Genomic DNA, 23,321 nt, shown 5'->3' on the forward strand with positions numbered 1-23,321 from the left:
TGATACTTTAAACTGAAACCGTTTTGCATGGCGAAGATACGATTTTTGGCGGGGACTTAAAAAAAATTTGTTAAGTGAAATATACTTTATAATAAGGTACGTTATTGTACCGGTATTCTACTGTACATTTTTATTAAATTACGATTTCTTTTTCAACTAGAACAAACGAACTTCGGTAAGCTATTGAACTTTCGTTTGGCTCGAAATATTTCTCTAAAAACGAACTTCGACAGATGAAATTCTTACCGAAATCGAAAATGAAAGTAGCAAAATTTCGATTTCGGTATCGGTATACCGAACATTCGCACATCCCTACAATGTACCTGATAAAACCCACCTTTTTAGTACTTAATAATGAAAGTACCTAATTTATACTGAGCTGTTACTAAATTTAACAGATCTTGTTGGACCTGAAAATATATAGGTACTTTAAAGTGAGTAATTCTTTATAGTGAAGTACATTAAAATGAGAGGTTTCACTGTACTTAAACTCATGTAGGCAAAGAAGTTATTTGTATGTTCTAGGGCTGTGCAGTTTTGTTTTTATTGGTTGGTTCAGTTCTGGTTCGGTTTTACATCAAGAACCTCAGTTCTCGGTTCTGGTGTTGGTTCTTATAAAAAAAAAAGAATTTAGGGTTTTATACTATATTTATGAATGAGGTTTGCTGGGTTATTATTTGCTTATTAAAAACAATTTGTAATGTTGCAAGACCCCTGCCCTCCTAGCTAAATATTTTTCTTTAAAACTGTTTTCATGCATGTAAACATTTCTTAAAAAGTCTCACTAAGAATATTTTACCGTTTTTATGTATTTAAGGGTTGATATTTGCACTTGCTCTGTGTTTTAATAAATATATATAAATATATTTTTCTTTAACAAATAGTAAAATTAACTGAACAAAGTTATGGCATAACAATCATTGGAACTAAGATGAGGTCTTTCGGTTCTCTCTCCCGAAATTCATGTGACTGATAAACTATACTCTATAACATACATTTTTCATGCGTTATTACATCACGAGATGTTAAGTGAGACAGAAAGAAGTTGTATAAACATTAAGATAAATATGTACCTGAAGTCAAAGATCTCAACATTTGGTTCCGGGTCGGGTATTTGAAAGGAACGGGAACCTCGCGGACCTAATGTGAACTACTGAGCGGACGGCACGCGATGGTTTGTGACGCGCGAGGGTGTGTTGCAGCTGGAGAGCAGCTCGTGCAGCGACGGCCACCTGTCGGACATCATGCCCGACGTCGCGATGGCCACCGCCTCGTTCGGCCAGCTGCAGCTGCAGGAGCACGAGCTGGAGCTGGACCTGGGCGACGGCAACCCGCACCTCCACGGGCCGGCCCCGCCGCTCTTCCACCGGTACCTGGGGCCCGGCCCCCCGCCGCCCTACCTGCACCGCAGCGCCTACCACACCGGCCCCCCGCGCTTCATCTAGTCCACCCCCGCTTCCCCCGCTCCCCGCTCCACGCTGCTTCGGGAGACAGATCGCCAGTTTGCCTTCCCGGATCTTGACACTATGGGCAAATTGCAAGCCAGTTACAGGTAGAGACAAGATTTTGTGGTGTTATTTTAACAATATGTGTTATTAAGAAAGCTAGATTTTAGTGTTATGTGGGTTTTTTTTTTTAATTCAAAATAACTATGGCAGAATTTCCACAATTACGTTGCATTGCTTGTAAATTTAGTAAAACACTCGATCAAAACTAAAGAATTAATTTTTATGTACTCACATACAGTAAAACCCCATTGTTACAACCCCTCTCAGTTCCCGGAAATAGGTTGTAATAGAGGAGGGGTTGTAGTAAACATTTAGGATGGTGATGCCCTTTCACCTCCTCCCCCGACCTTTATATCAAAACATGCCATGTTTCACTCCGAATCTGTGTTCAGTCGTATCTGGCACGAAACTGACAATGTTTTCAAAATTAAATATAAATTGGTTTTAACAGTCGACGTCTTCCGAAAAGAAAAGCACATTGGACCTTTTACTTCTGTCACCAAAACGAGCATAAACAGGCGCAATGTGCGGTGCAGCTGTATCTTTTAACGAGCGCTAGGTCCATCTGACACTTATTTCATAAGGAAAAATGTTGATTTATGAGCATGTGTGCCGTAACTATATACCACGCCAGAGGTAAAGAAAGTCAAGCGCCATGAAAAGTGGAATGTTACAAAGGGAGGAGAAAGGGAGAGTCAGGTAGGAGGGATGGTGGTTAGCTGTGCAGTGTGTGCCTCTCTTTGGTGAAAAGGGCAAACCTTTTTTTGCGCTGTGAAGTGACTTTTTTTTGTCAACCCAGAGAAACGATAATTGCCAGGGCTGTCAAGGTAAACATTGCCTGTGGCAGCTAAAACCCTAGGGGCATAGAGGTGCATGATCATCCTGGACTGTAACTGTGTATATCTACTCGAAAAACGTGTCAACATAACAGAGTCATTCCTTACATTTATAGCTGGATGTTATCTACCATATACATACAAGTTTTCTCTGCCACGTTTTTGAATAAAAGTAACCATCGAGCGGGCACTGCGTTGCGAACTGTTTTACGACAATTATAAAGCCCTATCAGTTTCCTATTTGCTGACAGTTCTGATATATTTTTAACTTCCTTCTGTGTAAAATAAGGTATGCTGATGATACAGTTGTTATGTCTGATGGTGCATGTTAAATCTGTCTTTTTCTTTGTTGTTTTTTTCTCAGTTTTGTTGGTGAATGTAGTGGGAAATAAAAATCTTCTCATGAAAACCCCTAAAAAATTTCCTTAAATCTCAGGATTTTTTTGCTGGCGAAAAAAACTTTGTGACCCTGAAACTTTTCCCTAATTTCAGGATCCTGATCTCATTTTACACAAATTGGTATGATGTATAAAAAAAGTGTAGTTTTGTCAACAACTGTTCACAAAATCTAGCCTAAAGCACAACCAATTTAGTTTCTCAGAAAATGAGTGGATCACCCATAATTGTTCACCAAATCAAACCTTAAAAGTTAATGAATTGGAATAAAATGTAATAAGTTGTCAACAAACAGGAATCAAGATCAAGAGAGATCCAAAACCAAATTGTAAAAACAGAAGCAAACTTAAAGGTGTCCAAGAGCAAGTGATATCACAGTAGTTGGCTGCCGGGCAGGCGGGGAGACATGCTGGTATCACGGAACCAGTATCAGTAGTAGGAGGGAGAGGGGGTGTCTACTACCCACCCGCAGTACAGCGCTGACCAAGAGTAACACAGCGCAATATGCTTCAAACAAATTTTCCTGTAGATTTCCTTCAAAAAATATTTCTATCATGGTTTCTAGAAGAGGGTTTTAATAAATGGGGTTTTACTGTATTTAAAACAAATAAACTAGAATTACAAAAACATAATGATCCATAAAATGACAAATTCGCAATAATTCACCTAAAACTAACTTGATGTTGTAGCAAAACTCAACACAAAAACTAATACAGAAGGAAATTTATGCAGAGACTTATGTAAGTTTGCATCTGCAATGCTAAGCCTAATCATATTTCTTGGCCTCAAAGACTATTTGCCGTTTGGCAAGGTTTGTTGTGAAATTTCATTTCACATTTATATGCTGCCAACTTGAGACACTGTTTTAATTTTGTCTGATTTACTGTGTGAAGTTAAGACAATTTTTCTTTCAGAAAAAAAAAATAATTACTCAATTTGGTTTTGATGTCACCTAGTTTTGATGGGAGAACATGTGTTGTAAGGTAGGATAATCCTTCAAGAAAGGTTAGCAAGTCTACTAAAAATGCACAATTCTGTGACACAAACAAAGCATCAAGTTCAGAAACATGATCTCTTCTGGCGTAATTTTTAGGAATTTTACCCCATGGTTTTCTTGCTGGTTTTGTTCAGAAACTCAGTGTTATGAATGTGCTCATTTATGTAATTGACACTCAAACCAAGTTTTCTACCAAATTAATACCGGCTGAGGTAACTTTTTCTTTGAAGCATTCAATGGATTCTTGGTCTTATAAACTTAAATGTATTGGTGTTTGTGCTATATTGTGTTGTGAAAAACAGTCTTCATTTTCACCACAACATTTTTAAGTTTCCTCATGTTATTTTGCCATACAATTTCAACCAAATGTAGTTTGTTTGCCCAAACAGCCCCTGAAGTGTTGGGGCACATTTTTTGATGTAGTGTGCTGAAACAATCGTAAATGATACAACTTGTTTATTTTATATTGTACCTCGTACTTATTGGATAACATCAGTAACTGCGTAGGCACAATATGATGAGTCTGCACAGTCCAGCACAACAGATGCAATGAGAAATACTGACTGACTGTAGAAGGTTCAAGTGTTCTAAAAGATGACTTTGTCTTGAATGCATATTTTTGTCACTTGTGACACGCTTAACTTGTGTATCTCGTCTTTCGGAGTCAAGTCTGCAGCTGCAAAATTAGCAAATTAAAAGTAATCATTAACGTAAAATCCATTACTTAAAAATGCTTTCTTCCTGTTACTTACAGAAACCTACATTTGAAGCATTTAAAAAAAGTTAAAAACACTCCAGCTCTAACCTTGCAAAAACTTTCCATGCTTGAAAATATTAAAACAATAGATGGAAATAAGTAAGAAATGCCAACATGCACATGCAAAAAATGTATGGAACATGTGTTTATGAACAATAATCACTTTAGGCAAAGTAGATGTAATTTTTTATTAACCAATTCACCACAAAATTGTGTCTCTAGAAAAGTTACTGTAGGGACTTGATCGGAAGACGAAAAACAGTCTACCTCACCTTAGTCAATGTTGTGGACGTGAGAGTTGATATTTGTTATCATAGCCTCAGTGTCGCCACTGTCCCAATGATCCGGCTGGAGCTTTTCCGGTTTGCTCCTGGCTCTCTTACGGCCGTGATGTCGTCCGAAGCACCGCGAGTGATGCTGCTGAAGCTCTAAATCCTACTACTTTTTTCACTCTAATCCAAACGAAAGCATGCGTGCTTCGTTGGTTCTAGTGCCCCTGTGTTCGCCCGTGGTTCTGGGATATATTTTGGAATACGCCTGGAATATTTGCTAGTTCATTGGTTTTCCTTGCGTGTCACATTTGAGTCTTGGTTCTTCCATTGAAGTAGCAAGACACATGTTGGAAATATACTGATTACTGTTATTGTAACTGATCAACTGATCATTTACATGTGCTCTGAATGCTGGCATTGATTCCAGGTGTAGTTAATACATTCAATAACTCTTTTGTATAGTTACATATACTTTTTGCTTATGGACTTTTGTGAGAATATATGTAAACAAAGTAATATTTTCATCAACTAAATATTTCTGTTTGTTCTGTTTTATTTCACGCTTATTTTCAATGCAAGTGACGGCATTTGGTACAATATTTACAGTCTCAGATTATTTTTTGAGTGTCGTCTTGTGAAGAAAATTGGGGCCTCCTGTCTGAGCAGAACTTTTGTGGTGTACAAATTATTATAGTAAGTATTGTTTCATTAGATGGTGATGGAGGATCAGAGAGAAGGGACTTAAGTTTCATTGTAGGCTGCGTGTAGGTGTAAAGTAGGTTTACATTCAGTTCTGTTCATTTGTAGTTCTGATAGTAACTGCATATTGTTTCATCTCATAGTGCTGTCATCAATTGTTCTGAGTGAAGTTATGACTAAAGATATTATTTGCAATTTCGGTTCTGTATTAATATGGACTTGTAAATTGTGATTTTGTGTGTGTTACAGGAAATGTACAAAATGTAATTTTTCTTTCTTGTTTTTGTGGGCTAAGATTGTTCCTTCTCTTTATGTAGGTTGTTTATTATCTTTATATAAGTTATCTTCCATTATTGTGGAGGATGATATATGTTACATTTGTCTCTTGTTGTAATTTATTCTGTAAACTTCAGAGCAACGTACTTTAATTTTTTTACTGTTGGTTTATTTGTATTGGTAGGGTAAATGTGTGAGTGCAGTTGTAAGATATGCGCCAGCGAAACTGTACAAAGTGGACTCTGCTGGGCTTGTGCTTGTCCGTAGCACAGTGATGTTTTTGTCACTTGTAACTGATAGTATCGATTAGGTGTAAGATGTTGTTAGTGGCGCTCCATTGTGAAATTGTCAATCCATCAAGGGTAGTTAAGTTCAGTAGCATTACGTAAATCTTTGCCACTTGTTGGAATACGCAGAATATTGGGGAATTGATGAACAATGTCTTTTCTTAAACAGAATGTAAACTTTTTTTTTTTAACAATTATACAGTAAAACCTCGTGCAACAATCTCCTATATAATGAAATCCTCGTTATAATGAAACAGCTGTTAGGTCCCGCCAAAATGCCACAGAACCTTATGTATTTGTACCTCTAAATAACTAAGTATTTTTTTAACAGTTCCAACAAAAACACCCGCTATAGCAAAGGAAAATTTTTCCAAATGTTTAGGTAGAATTGTCATATTTTTTCCATTTGCTTGTGGATGTATTACGTTTCAGCAAATAAACAAATACTGCCGTCATCTTATATTGACTGACCATAGAACTATTGACGTACTGAAACGCACTTTGAAACTAGTGAAGTGAAACACATTGTACCAACATTAGCTAACGAACACATTGTACCAACATTAGCTAACGAAAAAACCACTTCAGTTAATCAATATTACGAACATCGCCTAGAAAATTTCTCACATATCACACTTGCACAAATTTACGTCTGTGTTCTGTGAAAATGGGCGATTGTTGTAATGAATACCGATATGCAATCTGGATTGTGTGGAAGTGTTACTTAACTAAAATTCGCAGGAGTTTAGGTGTTGTTTCCAAATTGTAAAATAAATGTCACTTAATGAGTTTTATTGTTTGGAGGTTAGTTTTGATGGATTAATTTTGTTTACTTACAAATTAGATTATGGTTGGACAAACCATGTGCAATAGTTTATGATTGGACTTAATTTTGGGTGATATATTTTTCATTTTCAGATAATGGATTAAAAAAAATAAAACACAATATATTTTACCATGAAACTGAAAATTCTGTATACTGTTAATCAGGGAAGCAAAAAGGTTGATTTAGCCAAAAGATTTAGGCCGGCTTGCACAGTTGTGACTTGAGGCAAAGTAAAGTATTTATCCATTTGATTAACCTGCAAAGTTTTTGCTTAGATTTTATTTACCTTACTCCGCAAATCACCCTTAGCATCCCAAATTCAACTCTATTAACTAATTTATTTTTGTAGTATTGAGTTTTGAATTCACCTCATTATAAAGAAACCTCACTATAACAAACAAACCCAAATTGAGTCCCTTCAGGTTTGTTATACCGAGGTTTTACTGGTTTACTTAATTATTTATATGAAAATAAAATTATATAAATTTGAACTAGGTATTTGTGAGTACATACTTGAATCTCAAGTTCGAGTCAAGTATGTATATAACTAGGCCTGTGCAAATAAGCAGGAGCATGTTATAACATTTTTCGAGAGGCCAAAGGAAAAATGATAAGCAGGAAATAACAACTTAGCACTTGACAGTGTTTGAATTTTTTACCAATGGACTCATCAAGCTGTGTAAAAAAAATTTAATGTTAAAACTGCTGATGAGTACACTCGATGCTCAGATTTGCTTTATCAAGCTAACAATTTTTCAACTTTTACGTGCGTCCAGCTTCTATTTTATTTGTCTTTAAAGATACACTGCCACGTTTCTGTAAAATTGTCTCACAATTTATGACGATGATTTTAGAGTGAGAATGCCTACTTCCAATTCCTTCACTGTGAAAATGTGTAATTTTGGGATTACTACTTACGAATGAAATAAATGAAACTCTATGGGCAATAGAAATTTTTTTTTTGCCATCACGGAATAGTTGGCTCAATCAACATTGTAGGACTGCGTATGTACATCTGAAAACACACTAGAATGACAAGGAATGGAAGGATTTTTTTTCCAAGATAAGGGTGCCAACTGACACGTAGCTGTGAACATTATGTACCTTCGATATATTGAATGCACAACATTAGCCAGCACTAACATGTAGCACTCTTAGGGCCGGTATTATGACCTCCGGCCAAATCTCCAGTTTAGCTAGCCTTCAGGTTAGGCTAGCCTCCAGTTAACGAACGAGGGGTGTATTATGACCCATACTTAGCCTGCGGTTGGCTAACCGGAACCTGACGAAGCGTGTGGTGTAATAATGGGTGTGTTGGTAATGAAATAAACCAGAATTCGGTAACTTTTGTTGCAAGACAGTTTTTTTTTCTGGTAGAATGTTAGTCAGCTGTTTGTTTGTATTGTGATTCGGAATGTTTACAGCTGCAGTAAAGAAATATGCCGCGAACTTTATCTTGCAACAGATATAATTAAATTAACCAAAAACTACTTTGACGTCAAACCTGCTTTGTATTAAACCATAAAATTACAATTTATGATTCAAAACCGTGTGTTTTCAACTTTACTCTTGTATTGAAACTCGTGATTTTGTTAGGTTATATATTAAGCCAAAACTAACGAAGTAATTCTATACAAACAAATAAATAGGGATGACATTTTTGCTAGAGAACACTTATTTCTTTCATAAATTTATTTCATAATCAAATAATATAGACCCTGTTTCGGGAAAATACTTGTCGATTTTCATTTCACTGGTGCAGCTTTCATTTTTGTACATACTAATAGTTTCGTATCACGTATCCAAATTAATCCGATCCTGATGGAATTAGTTTGTGGTATAGGATGCTTGCTGTTTTAATTTAGTAGGTCGAGAGATCCTAGACATATTCACTGGGGAAATAATTATGATTGTAAAATGTATACGAAAGAAATACATTTTTACAAGTACCTGACATAATTTGTTTGTATCGTGATATGTTAGGTATTTTGAGTTATGTACAGGATTTTTCAACATTCTAAATTAAAACAGCAAGTATAATGTAAAACAGGACCAACATATAAAGGGTCATGCCGATAGGATCAAGAGATAAACTTGGATATGGGAAACAGAATAATTCCAGTGCTGTTTTCGTTTTGCACTTGCGTGGCAGGTAGATAATAAGTACCTAAAGGTTTGTAAGATAGGGAAGGGGTAATTGGGTAACATTTATTTTCACATTCAATTGTATTCATTGAATTAGAACCATGTCTGAAGTCGTATGAAGTGCATTTCATTCCCGGCATATGTCCACTGTATTACGAATAAAAATTCACAGATACAACTTCTACGAAAACATGCTTTTTATAGGTAATAATAACCCTCGTTTGGCAATTTTAAAATTCACTTATTTACACATATTCTTAAGCAGGAACATTTAAGTTTATATACATTGCATACGTTTATGTACTTCGTGATCAATTAAAGTCAAATAATAATACACGACTCAACGAGAATAGAAAAGCGTGACTACACTTTCATGCCATGTAATTTTTAATAAAACTTTGACGAATACGGCGAAGCATTTTGTATTTAGTAATAAATTATTCCATCGCATCCTGCAAATATTCAATAGAATTTCTCAAATAGTCATCATCACTATCAACAACTAACCTCGCCTGATACATCATCATTTTATTTTCTGCTGCTTAGCCTCAGGTTAAGCAGCTAGCGGCCGGTTCATCCACCCGCTAGGTTAGCCGGTACTTTAACTGGAAGGTAGACGTTAACAGGGAGTCATAAAACCGAAATAAGAGCTAGCCTGCGGTTAAATTTTAGCCGGAACTTTAGCCGGGGGTCATAAAACCGGCCCTTACATTTTGTTTTTGCCTACATTCCTGTTTGAACAAACTACATGTATGGTGCATATAACAGTGATTTTAAATAAAAAGTATGTAAAGTGTAAATTAAACCATTTAACATGTTATGTTCACAGATGATATAAATGTTCAAATAGTTAGCTTTTTAAAACTTTTTTCTGCATTTACTGAATCTTCAAACGCAAACGTATAAGCAGGAAATGCACTGTAAATATCGGATATCGCGAATTTTTAGAACGGAAAGAAAAAAAATGGAAAACATGGTTTTCACACACTATCCACATCCCTATGTTTACTCTGAAGGGATTTGAAAAAATTAAATTTTTATTTCTTACATTACAATACCTGTGCTTTTACGCTGCCATCCCCATTTATTGTGTACGCTCAATAAATAGGAATATGTCTTTTCCATATACTTGATATGTTCCTGAATTAACCCTGATAAGAAAGGTTTCTTAATTTCTACTGGTTTGTGAAAAAATAACAGTTTACAGCTTACATTACAATACCTATCTATTCACGCAATCACCAACATTCATTGTTTACCCGTGTGAATTATAATTTTTTTTTTTGGAGAACCTTAGTCAATGTATGTGTTTTAGTAATAATAAAATTCGTTTAAATAATGACTATTGAAATTGTAAGGAATTTTTAATGCTTATATTTCATGTTTGTTGTTTTATTAGATTAAGTAATTGTATTACAAAATATTTGTTTTGTTACTTGCATATAAAGTACGTACTGTTTTGAGTTAAGTTGTAATGGGTGAGTCTAATTGGGAGGCAAACATTTAAATATGATTGTTAACGTCTTTCATTTTCTGTAAGGAGTACTTACAGCCATCTATATTGTGTGTGATATGTCTGGTGTTTCATGTATCCCAATTTATGCCTGGATCCTGAAGGCTTAATCCTGATGGCATGATCCTGTTTACTTAATCCAGTGTTACATAATGCTTGCTGTTTTAGTTCAGTACGTCGAAAGATCCTGATGTCATGATTCTGTTGGCTTCAACCTGTGATGCATGGTGTTTGATGTTTTAGTTCAGTACGTTGGAAGATCCTGCACATGAAAGAAATTGTGTATAAGAAAGAAATGTGATTGTAGGTTGGAAAAAAAAATCCTTTTTATTTGACTTAAGATCATAATTCATTTATATATATATATATATATATATATATATATATATATATATATATATATATGTACAAGATCTTCCAATGTACTGAATTAAAAAAGCAAGCATCATGTACCACATGATCATGCTATCAGGATCTTTCGATGTGCTGAACTAAAACAGCAAGCATCATGTACTACAGGATCAAGCCAACAGGATCATCCCATCAGTATCTTTCGATGTACAGAATTAAAACAGAAAGCATCATGTACCACAGGATCAAGCCTTCAGGATCCAGGGATAAACTTCAATATATGAAACAGAAGAATTAGCAAATTTTTAATTCTCCATAGTTGGCTACAGTTGTGCTGAACAAAGAGATACACGATCACAGGTAAACAATGAATGGTGGTGGCAGTCAGTGATGCCAACTTGGGGGTTTCCCCCCCAATTTAAGGTAGAACCAAGATGTAAAGGGGGTTTTTTAGGGAGTACATTTATTTAGGGGGATTTTTTAGCATGTAGATTATTGAAGAAATTTTTTTGAGGCCATGAAATTAAAGTGTATATCTTGAAAAAAAGTGAAAAAAAAAAAACAGCAACACAAGTGGCGTTGGTGGCTGAATATCGCACTATGACTAACAAATTCCGTTTTCACTTTTACCGCTTTTATTGTTCGATGTTTTCACGTCACGTTGAGGTTCTGTCTGTAGTTTGTTGTCTACTTGCATATTTTATTTAGAAGACATTGAAGCAATTTATTTTTATTTCAATTATTTCTCGTTTAACTTTAAAAGAAAGGTTTAGAAAAGTTAACAATAGAAAAGTACATAAAGCAAAAAATAATTTATGAAAAGAAAATAATGATGAAGCAAAAAAATGTATGCAAAGAAAAGTTAAAACAAAGCTAACTAAGAAAAGAAAAGTTATAGAAATAAAAAATATAAATTTTTCATTGTTATTATGATTAATATTATTATTCATAAGTTACTTGATGTAGGCTTTTGGACATACGCCATTGCTTAGCACATGTATGTCTGCAGAAGAAAACTACAAAAAAACACAAATGACAAAAAACACAAATTAAGCAAAAATTGCTGTTGTCAGGATTTAACGCCACACAATATTCCACAACAGGAATATGGTCAACAAACAAGGAAAAAACAAAGAAAAATGGACTAACAGAACGAAAAAACCCCCACAAATGATGACAGCACAAAAATTCCGAACCCAAAAAAATTCAACACAACAGTTGAAACGAGACAAAAAACACAGCAAAACGAAAAGACAAAACAAACACAATAGTTTTCCAGAAAAACAAAAAACAAAAGAGAAACGGAAAAAAAACATAAAAACCCCCACAAATGATGACAGCACAAAAAATATTGAACCCAAAAAATTCAGCACAACAGTCAAAACGAGACAAAAACACAACCAAACGAAAAGATGAAACAAACACAACAGTTTTCTAACTTTTTTTGTAGTTTTCTTCTGCAGACATACATGTGCTAAGCAATGGCGTATGTCCAAAAGCATACATCAAGTCATGCACTCCCATTGCACAAATCTTTCAAAGATAATTCATAAGTTAATGTGTATATGTGTAAAATGCCCCCACATAAATGCAACAGCTATTTTATACTACTTCAGAGTATTTTAATTTTATATTTGAAATAACCTCTCAAACAGGTTGTACAATGAATACTTCAGGGGTTTTTAATTGACATCTAGGGGTATTTGAAGTTGGTCCTAGGGGGAAAACACTGTAGGAGTTGGCATCACTGGCAGCAGTGTGAAAACACAAGTATTGTAATATAAGCTTTATACTGTTATTTTTCACGAACCAGTTGGAATTTAAGAAACCATCCCTCGGGGTAAATTTAGGGACATGTGTAGTGTGTGAAAACCATGTTTTCCGATTTTTTCTTACCGTTGTAAAAAGTTGCGATGTCTGAAAATTACCAAATGCACCATTTGTGAAACATTATATGCTGTAAATAAATACATTGGTCTTGTAGGGAAAAATCTCTAGACCTAAAAAATATGATGTTATAAGCAGGAACATAACAGGGTTCTACTGTATTAAAACATTTAAATACAAGTATGAATATTTTTTTTATTCGTATTCAGTTCAACCTTATATATTAACACTTCGAAATAACGAATTTTCTATTGGTTCTGAATATTTGACCTAACGTTCCTCGTTTGTTTGTCACATAGAAACATTCATTGTTGAGGTTATGTCATTTGTGCGATATAAATACCCACTTTAGGTGTTTTAATCTGTCTTAAAAAATATTAATAGTACTCTGTATTTTAACAATGCAATTTTGTTCACTTCTGTCAAATTAGCAAAATATGTTTCTAATATTATTAAACTAAAATACAGTTTACCTGGCTGCCATTTACAATGAAAACTTGAATAAATAGAATTTAAACATGTAAATATGAGCTCTAGAGATGTTAGTTTCCCGAAAGATCATTATAATGAAAATGTTTCATTAATTTAGCAGAAAATTTTCCAGCAGTTTGTACATACTTAAGTATAAAAACAGAAATTAACCTTACCAACTGGTTTATGCAAACATAGCAAATACAAAAAAAGTACGTAAGTCATTAGGTGACACAGACAGACTAAAAACATATGGGAAATCTCCACAATTCTATGACTTCTTTCCACCTTCAAAGTTTCTTATCTTAGTGTAATACAATGGTAACATAAAATTTTAAAAGTGATATTAAAAGTTTGCAATAGAGTTTATATGCTTATATATTACAGTATCAAGAAATTTTACTTTTACCATAAAACAGCAACCTATCTTAAATTATGTAAATCTATGTATGTTTTAGAAGAAAGGAAAATTCTCAAAATAAAATTAATGGTTACATTTTACCAAAAAAAATTTTTAATTTTTCTTAGAAAATTTTCCATCTCACAGCCTTTATGAGTTTATATAATTACTTTTTCATGAATACAGCATTTAATAAAAGTCACATTTTTCATGAAATCGTTTGGATTTTTCATTACATATTTTATTATTTTGCGGCTCGTAAACATTTTCTTGAGCAATATGTAGAGTAGCTGGTTCCGGGAAATAAAAAGAATAAAAACTGAAAAAAGGTTGGTTAGGATAGATTGGGATAGTTGCACTTTTTTCTCTTTAAAAATTTTAATATTTTAACAAACATTTTACATGTGATTATTGGAGCTGTTTGAGTAGCGCTCTAACGTGTCATATATTAGGCATTAAGCTGAAAAGGGCGCTGTTTGGAAATAGAAGCACGTACCATGCATTTTACCACAACCCTACTTGTTTAATTACATTTCATTTTTTGTAAAATGTTTGTTGATAAAAAGTTTGACAATGCTGCATGGCAACACTGAAATGCACAAGTTCCGTCAAATGTCTGTCGTCGTGGAAAGTCGTATACGTGACTGGAGGGGAAAAAAAATTTGTTTTAAGTAATGGTAGTGCTGCAATAAAAAATTGATCTGCAAGGTGAGAATTTATTGCATGTACATTTTCAGCAATTGCCCATTTTATTCTGTTTTATCTTCGGAAAATAGCATTTACTTTGGTTATTCGTGGTTGAAATTTAAATAGCGTTCACTGCAGTAAAAAAACAGCAGTGGTCGGTAGCCATTTTACATTCATGAGACTTTTTTCCTTGCATCATGGTTAACACATTATGCTTGTCTATAAATATACATGTTGCCTGATATCGTAAGAGACTTTTGTTTAGTATTTACATAAAGTATTTTATTGGTAATATTACTACATTAATTTAGTTTAGTTACAAGAACAAGGTATGCTGAAAAATTAACTGGTAGACATCAGTACTGGGAATGATATATGTTTTACAAAAACCTTTAAAGAATATTTATTATTTTGAATAATTATTTATAGAATAAACATTTGAAAGAAACTTTTAAGATGTTGTTATAAGTTTTGTTTTCAAAACTTTGGGAGGCTTATTCATAACAAGAAATAAATAATCTAAATATTAGTGGTGCAAGGTATATGTGTTTTGTTGCATTTTTAAAGACTGTTGTGTTTATTGAATAGTTGGGATTGTAGCACTGCGGTAAGGAAACTCGCTTTTACACAGGACCTGCCCCACTGAATAGTTGGTATCAGTCTATAATAAATAACCTTCACACAAGAATGCATGCATACATTGAAATAGAAAGGACAATGCTATATAAAACTCATAAATATTGGCTGTAACATAGCATAAAAGAGAATAGATTTTCCCAAAACAAAAAAATAAGTAAACTAACAAGCTCAGACCACATACTGTTCTAAAAATGCACACCCTAATTGTTTCTTGAAGGATACTGTCCATGGGTGATACACTTGTTTCAGTTGCTCTTTCTCTTTTTTCTACAGCATAATCTTGACTTCCTGCTACCTGAGAAAAGGAACAGATGGAAATGAGAATCACAATCAATCTTGCATCACACCCTCTGCCTCCCATCCAACCAGACATATAGACATATAGACATATGCCTGTTCATGGCTCTTTGCTCCGAGTCAGTTGACTCTTGTGAGCAGAGAAAGAGCACTATAAATAGAGCCAAATTGTATAGTGTCGTAAAAAAACAAATTTTGTCATTAAAGATAATATATCTCATTTTTATTGTCTTAAAAAATTCATTCTAAGACACTTAAAATGTGTACATAAAACATATTGATGAGTGTGTTATAAATAAACTGCAACTAAGACATTCAGTAGTCTTCTGTAATGTTCCTTCTTTCACGTGAAAGTTATAAATATGAAAATAAAAAGTACAGCAAAACATTTTTTTGGAATGTCTGTAGCTTATATGGATTTTTTTGACAAGTTTTGTTATTTTTATTTTTAAAGTATCGACAGTATTGTACATTAATATAAAATTACTTAAATATTGTGTTCAAACTACATAATATGTAGTTTATTTTATTTATATATATAATTTTTATATACTTATTTAATATATTAGGTATATAATAAATATATTATTTATTTATTACGGTTGTGGCATGTTCACCAACACTTCATAAAGAGGTTACTAGGGTGTTCATGTGGATATAAAAAAAGAAACAAAAACAATAACAATAAAAATCACAACATGTAAAAAGATACACAACATGATGCAAAGGACAAAACAAACAATAGACAGGGACACAATAAACAATTGAGTAATGATACACTCATACTCTACAGGAAGCGCTGAATAAACAAATTGTAGACAGATAATTTTACAATTTATAGTAAATAGTTTGGTTTAATATATAAATAGAGAAAGAACTTACTCCACCAAAATTAGGGTAAAATGTATATGCTGCATTTTTATGGTAAAATTTTTTTGATTAAATTGGTATAAAATGAATAATACATTTCAGAACAATAAAGATAAATTAGCGAGCATTTATGGTTTATAATTGATTCAATAAGAGATGCACAATAAAACAAAATTAATTTTTCTGATCCATGCACTTTGGTACAATTTTTTGTCCAGAAATGACATTCCTTGAATTTCAAACATTAAGAGTTATTTTTTGATTTTAATTAAGTTTTGATTAAATGCTTCTTAATTCCATGATAAAACTGTGAATTGGGTGCTATTTGGTGTATAAAATTTAATTTCGATGTTATGCTGTGTTTTGACATGCATTTTGGAGTTATTTCAATTTTATCACAATTCACCATATAATCTTGTACCTCTTTATAAAATGTTAATTTTCAAATTTGAAAAAAAAAATTAGAAATTAATTATATTTGTGTACTGAACTATGTTACTACGTACAGCGACAGCAGCATTTGCCTGAATCCAATTTCAAGAAGTAATTGTATTTGAGGTGATATTTACGACATTTGAGTTACATGAATCCATAGTTATGTACTCTTTCTGATTTGTTGGTATAGGTATGTTATGGAGTACCCAAACTTGAACACAGGAAAAAAATTACTTTGAACACCAAGAGATACAAAAATGAAACCTAGAATCAGTGTTGGTAAAGGTACTATCAACAAAAGTCATTCATAACCAAACAGATATCTGATTCAGGGTAGAAACATGTAAAGAGAAACTTAAGAAAAAAATCTGTATTTATTCTGTGAAATTCTCTTCAATACTCCAAGTGATTTGAAATTGAGTATAATACGTAATCATAATTTAGATGTTAACACATAATTTGTGAATAGTTTCAGTGAGAACAGCTATTGTTCCAGTAATGCTGAAGAGAGGTGATGAATGCTTGTGCAAGCTGCCACTCAGCACCCTGTTCGAGGTTACGAGGTTACAAGGATCACTGAGAACACTGCAACTGTGGGAGTAATGGAGAAATGTAGCGTCAGTGAAATAGGATTACGGTGCGCAAAATTCAATACAGCACTCTCTTGAGCATAGCATTGCATTAATTATAGACAATCTCATGTTGTAATTTGCAATAAAGCAAGTATCAAATACCTGAAAAGTTATTTATCACAACATTATTTTCTTATTTTGAAGGAATTTACAAACAAAAACAACTTATTTATTTTCAGAAGTGTTTTAAATAAAATCAGAGAAATAAAATTCACAAGTGTTTGACTTTGACTCTACGTGGGGGTCATCAAACACTGGGAGTTATAAGAATTCTTCTTCTTTAAATAATAGAGGAATTGCTAATTCAATATTTGAACCTATTTCCTTAATTACCCATTGCAATTCCAAATGTAACCTTTTTTTGTTTTGTTTCAATAATGTTTAATTAACTTATAGTTGAATACTTTATCCTTGATTTTCAAGTTTTGTTAATAGCCAATTAAAATTCTGCTTTGTAATTTGTGATTTTTTTATATTTGTGAATTTTAACTTAATGACTGAATAAACACAGCAGAATACTCCTTATAGATTTCAATATTTGATTCAGGTATGATTTTGATACTGTTTGAAAGTGAATTTTGATGTATAGTTTTGTTATAATAAAATAATTGGTGATTATATAGTAAATTTGTAAGAGATGTGTGGATTGGCCAGTACATACCAGAAATAAGTTCATATATTCGAGAGCATTTGTTTGGAAGCTTTTAGTCTAGTGTGAACCTTCACGAAGATTAGTTGTGTGTCGACAATTTCCAAATTTTGGAAACTTTGTTTCAAAGTAACAAGATTGAGTTACATATTTTAAGAACAAATTTATTAATGATTGTGTGAATTGGTGAGGTTTTCTAATGAAGAAATAGAAATTGAATTTTAATCATCGCCAAGTTAATTACGTTTTATGTGGACATTGATTTCATCATATTATGTTACAAGTAGGCTAAATCATAAGAAGAGGCCTAAACTTTGATGTGAATAATTTACAAAAATTCTTATTTGGGCAAACTTATCTGGAAGTATGTGATGCAAACGAAACAGACTACAAGACAATAATTTTCCACCACAGAAAATATTACTACATGGAGTCCATCCATCAATGATTTGTCTTGTCTGTCACCTCCAAGAAGTAGCCCACGTTCCAGCTGATTGAAGCAGTCCCTGTTCCATGAATTATACAATTTTCTGTTGACTTCTATGTACCAAACTTTCGAACTTCGTTGCAGATCTTCTTGGCGGATATTGAAAGAACAATGGTCGATTTGATGGAGGATTAAGATCTGCAAGTCTGTTAAATGTCTCTAAAAATAGGAAGTGTTGGCAGAAAACTGGTATGTATTGTGTTAATACTATTGTTAATGTGTGTGTAGTCAGCTAACCCGTTTTTCAGTTGGTTTTAATGATATTAATGATTTAATGATATTAGAGCTTCCAATTAACTTTAGATTCTTGTTTTACCTACCCCTGTTGATTGAGCTAATAATATTAATTTGATTTTAACTTTTCTTCATGAGTTTATGTCTTTGAACAGAAACCATTTGCTTTAAAACATTTCTGTCAAAGTTTAGAATGTCCAGTAGTTTCAGATGACAAGTTCTATCTTACCAGTAAACTGATAACTGAGATAACCAATTGGAAAACTAAAATTTCATGTGTTGAAACGAGGTAATTTTTTTAATTATTCTGTTGATTCATGTTCGATAGTAATCTTTGCATAATTCTGGACTTTCTGGGAATAAATTTTATTTGTCCAAGTAGTTGACTGCTTGATAAAAAACAGAGTTCATAATATTAAAAATATTTGTTTTGATTTTCCATCAGTTATTTAGTATTCTCTAATACTAGACTATATTCAAATTACAGACTTAAGTCGAATTTCATGTCTTAAACTAACTGTAATCTGTTATTCAAATCACAAATTAAATTAGAATCACCAGTTAAAGGCAATTTTAGACTTACAGTTAAAATTTTTAACCCCGTAAAAATTATAATACATGTTTCTAAACATTTCATATATGTTTAGTACGGTGCCCAAATATATAAAAATAAGTTTACGTCACAAGGGTGAAAATGAATAAAGAGAATCACACTTAATTTAAATTTTGAAAACAGTATCAGCATAAACTTTGTTGCTAAAGAAAGTTTTGCCAAAGAGTGGGGCAAGGGTAATGGTGGGAGGTGGCTGGAAGTTCAGGAATGTGTTCCATTTTCCCTCGGCATTTGCTGCATTCTTATCTCATAGTGGCATCTCGCCAACCCTCCCCTGTGAATAGTAAACAGATGTGGTTGAGTTGTTGTGGTGGGAATCAGTGATTGCCAGCCTTCTATCTACTGTTTGGTGTTCTGGCGAAGAACTTAAATTTTTTCAGTCTTTATAATATAGCTTTCTTTTTTTATGTTTATAACCTGGTGGTAAAGGATACGAGATCGATACACACAACTGAATCAGCAAACTATTATCTCAGAAATAATATTTTTTATCTACTAAAGATTATTAAGAATAATGTGTTCAAACTTTCACAAAGAAATTTGTGTTGCAAGCACAGAAATCGGAAAGTAAATTTTCTGAAAAAGTACAATTTTGTGACGTGGTGTGCTTTACCTCCGGGATAAAGACATGTTATTGACAGTGAGGGATAAACTCAACACCGCAGCTCAAGGAACGTGGGGAAAGAATTGGTCTGAAGCGAACTTTAGAAACAATGAGAATTGCTGAACGGTGATAATGAACGCGGGACCTCCGGCATGCTACTCCAGTATTACCACTGCATCATCTTGCTTTATGTATTTTGTGTTGTTATGGCAAGTTAAAATTAGGAGATATCTACTCATTTAAATTGAGTACATATTTTTGCACTTCATGTAAAATGTCTCATTGGAAAACTAATTATCTTTTAAATTCGGCACATAATCTTTTCGTCTTATGTTCTTTGGTTAAAATTTTGGCACATTTTTGCAGTGCTTAAGCAAGTAAACATGTGAAGGTATATATATTTACTTTTTGCTAATGCAATATTGACTGCTGCCTCAAACTGCAGCCGAGGTAGTTTCACACTGAGTCCGAGCAAGGCTTCACACTGGGGCGCCAGAGAAATAACACGCAGGATGCTGTCGTGTCAGTGTTGCGCTCACGTCAATGGAACAATGAAATGCATTCAAACTGCGAACCATGGTTGTGTTTTGTGTGAATGTGGTGTAGATAGAATGCCTGTTACGAGCTTTGTTCGAAGCTTACCTTTGGCATTTGCTCAACTCTTCTTTGTATTGCTTTCAAATACTTGAATGGTTGTGTATGTTTCTTTTGTCTGTAATAACTTTACGAAATTGTTCGTTCTTATTTTGCAATATGCATCGTAATTTTCTATTACATAATTCAAACTGAAGTTTGTATGTATTATTAATCTTGGAAATGTTTTTCATCTTGTTTGGGAATATTGTATTTGCAACATCCTTACTGTGTAATGAAAGACTTGCTACTGCAGACTAGTGTCGACATCAGAGATGTTGTTGTGAGTGGTTCATGATTAAGAATTGAGCAAGGGCACCATGACTTTCTCTCTTCTGAATCGCACACAGTGTATGTTACTAAATTTCAAAATTATAAATTTGTCTGGGTAAGCATGTTTTGTTTTCATTACATCTTCCCAATTTTTACTGGGTTCACCTTAATAGTGAATTGGCTAATAAACACTATGAAATAACAAACGATTTACTCTAAACAGCAATCAACCATTATTTTTAGAACATAGGTAGGCACATAACTTAATTATTGTAAACATCAGTTGAGGTATTAATGCTATACTGTGTTTTTCTTTTTTTCTTTTTCCTCTTGAAGACTAGGTCAACGGAGGAAATATAGGAAGGAATTTGCTACTACGTATGGTGAATTTACCTACAGTGATTTCAAAAAACCACAGGAAAACAAAATGGAAATGCCTAGACACGGATTTGAAACCATTTATCCTCGAATATGAGTCCACTGATTTATCTTTTATACAACCTCGCTCAAATTTTAAACATATTACAAAGTGTGCAAGTTATACCACAAAAATTTCAATCGTAAAGCATTAAGTATTTTATTTAGGTTATAAATAATCTAAAATTAAATTGTTAAAAATTTTAGATTTTGGTTATAAGCATTAAATAAACATGATTTTATTTTTGGAACAAAGTTCAAAAGATACGCCAGTAGTTCATCAGAGATTGAAAAAAGCTCAGTTTGTTTTGATTTTGATAATTCAGAGTCCAAAATTTTGATTTAACTTGAAGCACTGTGTTGGAAAGCAACATTGTGTTAGGTTCTCATAATAGGTGACAAGTGGGAATTACCGGTACATGTTTCCTGTCTAATTGTTGTATTTTTTATAAATTTTGAACCTCTTATATTCATCTTTAAGCATGTGTTTTGGTTTTTTTCTTCATTGAGTATTCACAGTTTAATAATACATGAAAATTTCAGTATTTTTTTCAGTACATTATAAGATAACATTGTTTAACTCCTCTAATTACTTCTTATTTACACAAATATTGACAAAACATGCTTTCCCACACAAGCAAGTTTTGTGTGAAAATGTCTTAAACTATTTGTGAATAATAAAAGCCCATACTACAGTATCTATTTATGGGTATACTCTTATTAAATTACTGACTATGAATTAATGAAAAGATCTGACAGAAAAGGTTTTCTAGGCATAGAAGATAATATTTTTAATTGTTGTAATAGATGGGTGGTTGAAATATTCTGGAGTGGAAGAAACTTAAATTTTGGTGTTTGGATAGTAGTGAAAGTCATGTGTAATGCTCTTGCACACATTTGACCGTGGTTTCGAGCAGGATAGCATGTAACATATAGGAAGCATTGCTTGTGTGCAGTCGTGGATTGTGTTTCTGTGGAAGCTAAGCTTGTGTTACGTCAATGGCACGCATGTGGTGTACGAGATGTGGTGATGATACTTAAAAGACACACTAGACTAGTACTGTTTGTAATACATACTGTATTTAATAAAGTAAACATAGTTTGTAGAATATACATCAGTATATATATTTTTTATCCTGGAGACATTCATAAAATTTGTGATCTTATTTATTGTATTTCTGGAAGAGTATAATTTTTTTTTCCCAAGTGATGGTGATGTAAATAATGTGCATAATAAATTCTGTGCAATTGTTGCAACCATTGTTTTATGAATACTTGATTACAGTATCTTTAGTTCCATTAGGTACTATGTGTGCTGAGATACCCAGTGGAGTAGCACGCAAGGTTACTGCAGAGTATAACTTAACTCACAATAATCCGTCTTCATCCATCATTCAGTCTTGTGACTTAAAGCCAGTCAGAAGGCCCGAGAAACTCCATTCATCCATCCGACAGGCAAATGGATGAAATTGTAACCTCTAAAATGTTAGCAAGATATTGCCAGCAACTTTTAGTTTCCTAAAAGCTTTTAAAGTTTCTTTATATGTTAAGCTAATAACATTAATTGTTTTAAACATACATTTTAACATGTTTTAAAGTTTGATGATTGATCAAAAATTGACTGAACCACAGAAGTGAAATTAATTATGTATGGTAAAACTGAAAATTTATTAATGAACATCAGAGTGAAAATAAGTTGAGTTAAGTGGTTTAGAAGTGCTTAACTTTCAAAAACTTCAATCATCTCTTGATAAATTTTCACCACATTTAAGCTTTAAAGTCAGTTGGTGGCATCAAAATGGAAATCAAAATCGCTGTTTGTTAATAGACAGAAGGATGGTGGACAGACACAATGAATCTATGAGAATCTACCTTACCTTGTATCATACTTGGGAAGACATGAAGCAGATTTAGTAAGAGTTGAAAAATTAAAAAGTAAAAATAAAGTCAATACATGGCTGTAGTAAATAAACTCCAGAACAAAATAATGAATTATAATTATTTATCATAATTCATTATCAATCAAAAAATCCATCATTTTTCATTATCATTCATCATAATTAATCAATATCATCATTATTTAACATTATGCATTATCACATCATAATTTATCGACAATTTTAATTATATCATCAATCTTAATTTTTTATCATAATTAATCTTTCATTGTCTATTAGCATCATTCATTATTTATCATCATCCAACATCATTCATCATTATTCTTCATTAT

At 33.0% G+C, this 23,321-nt stretch overlaps 1 protein-coding gene across 4 annotated transcripts in view; it reads left to right on the plus strand.

The window, feature by feature from the left end:
• The window catches only part of LOC134541646 (BTB/POZ domain-containing protein 7), a 102,388-nt gene that overhangs the window by 55,289 nt on the left and 23,778 nt on the right, over positions 1–23,321 (plus strand). For 2 of the 4 annotated variants that reach the window (XM_063385224.1, XM_063385226.1), the window contains exon 12: positions 1,203–22,348. In XM_063385224.1, coding sequence (XP_063241294.1) covers positions 1,203–1,599 — 397 coding nt within the window. In that variant the 3' untranslated portion in view covers positions 1,600–22,348. Of the gene's footprint in view, positions 1–1,202; positions 22,349–23,321 lie in introns of those variants that run through there. The other 2 variants (XM_063385225.1, XM_063385227.1) reach the window with 2 other exon arrangements.

This window comes from Bacillus rossius (assembly GCF_032445375.1).
Source record: "Bacillus rossius redtenbacheri isolate Brsri chromosome 4 unlocalized genomic scaffold, Brsri_v3 Brsri_v3_scf4_1, whole genome shotgun sequence".
Classification (NCBI taxonomy): domain Eukaryota; kingdom Metazoa; phylum Arthropoda; class Insecta; order Phasmatodea; family Bacillidae; genus Bacillus; species Bacillus rossius.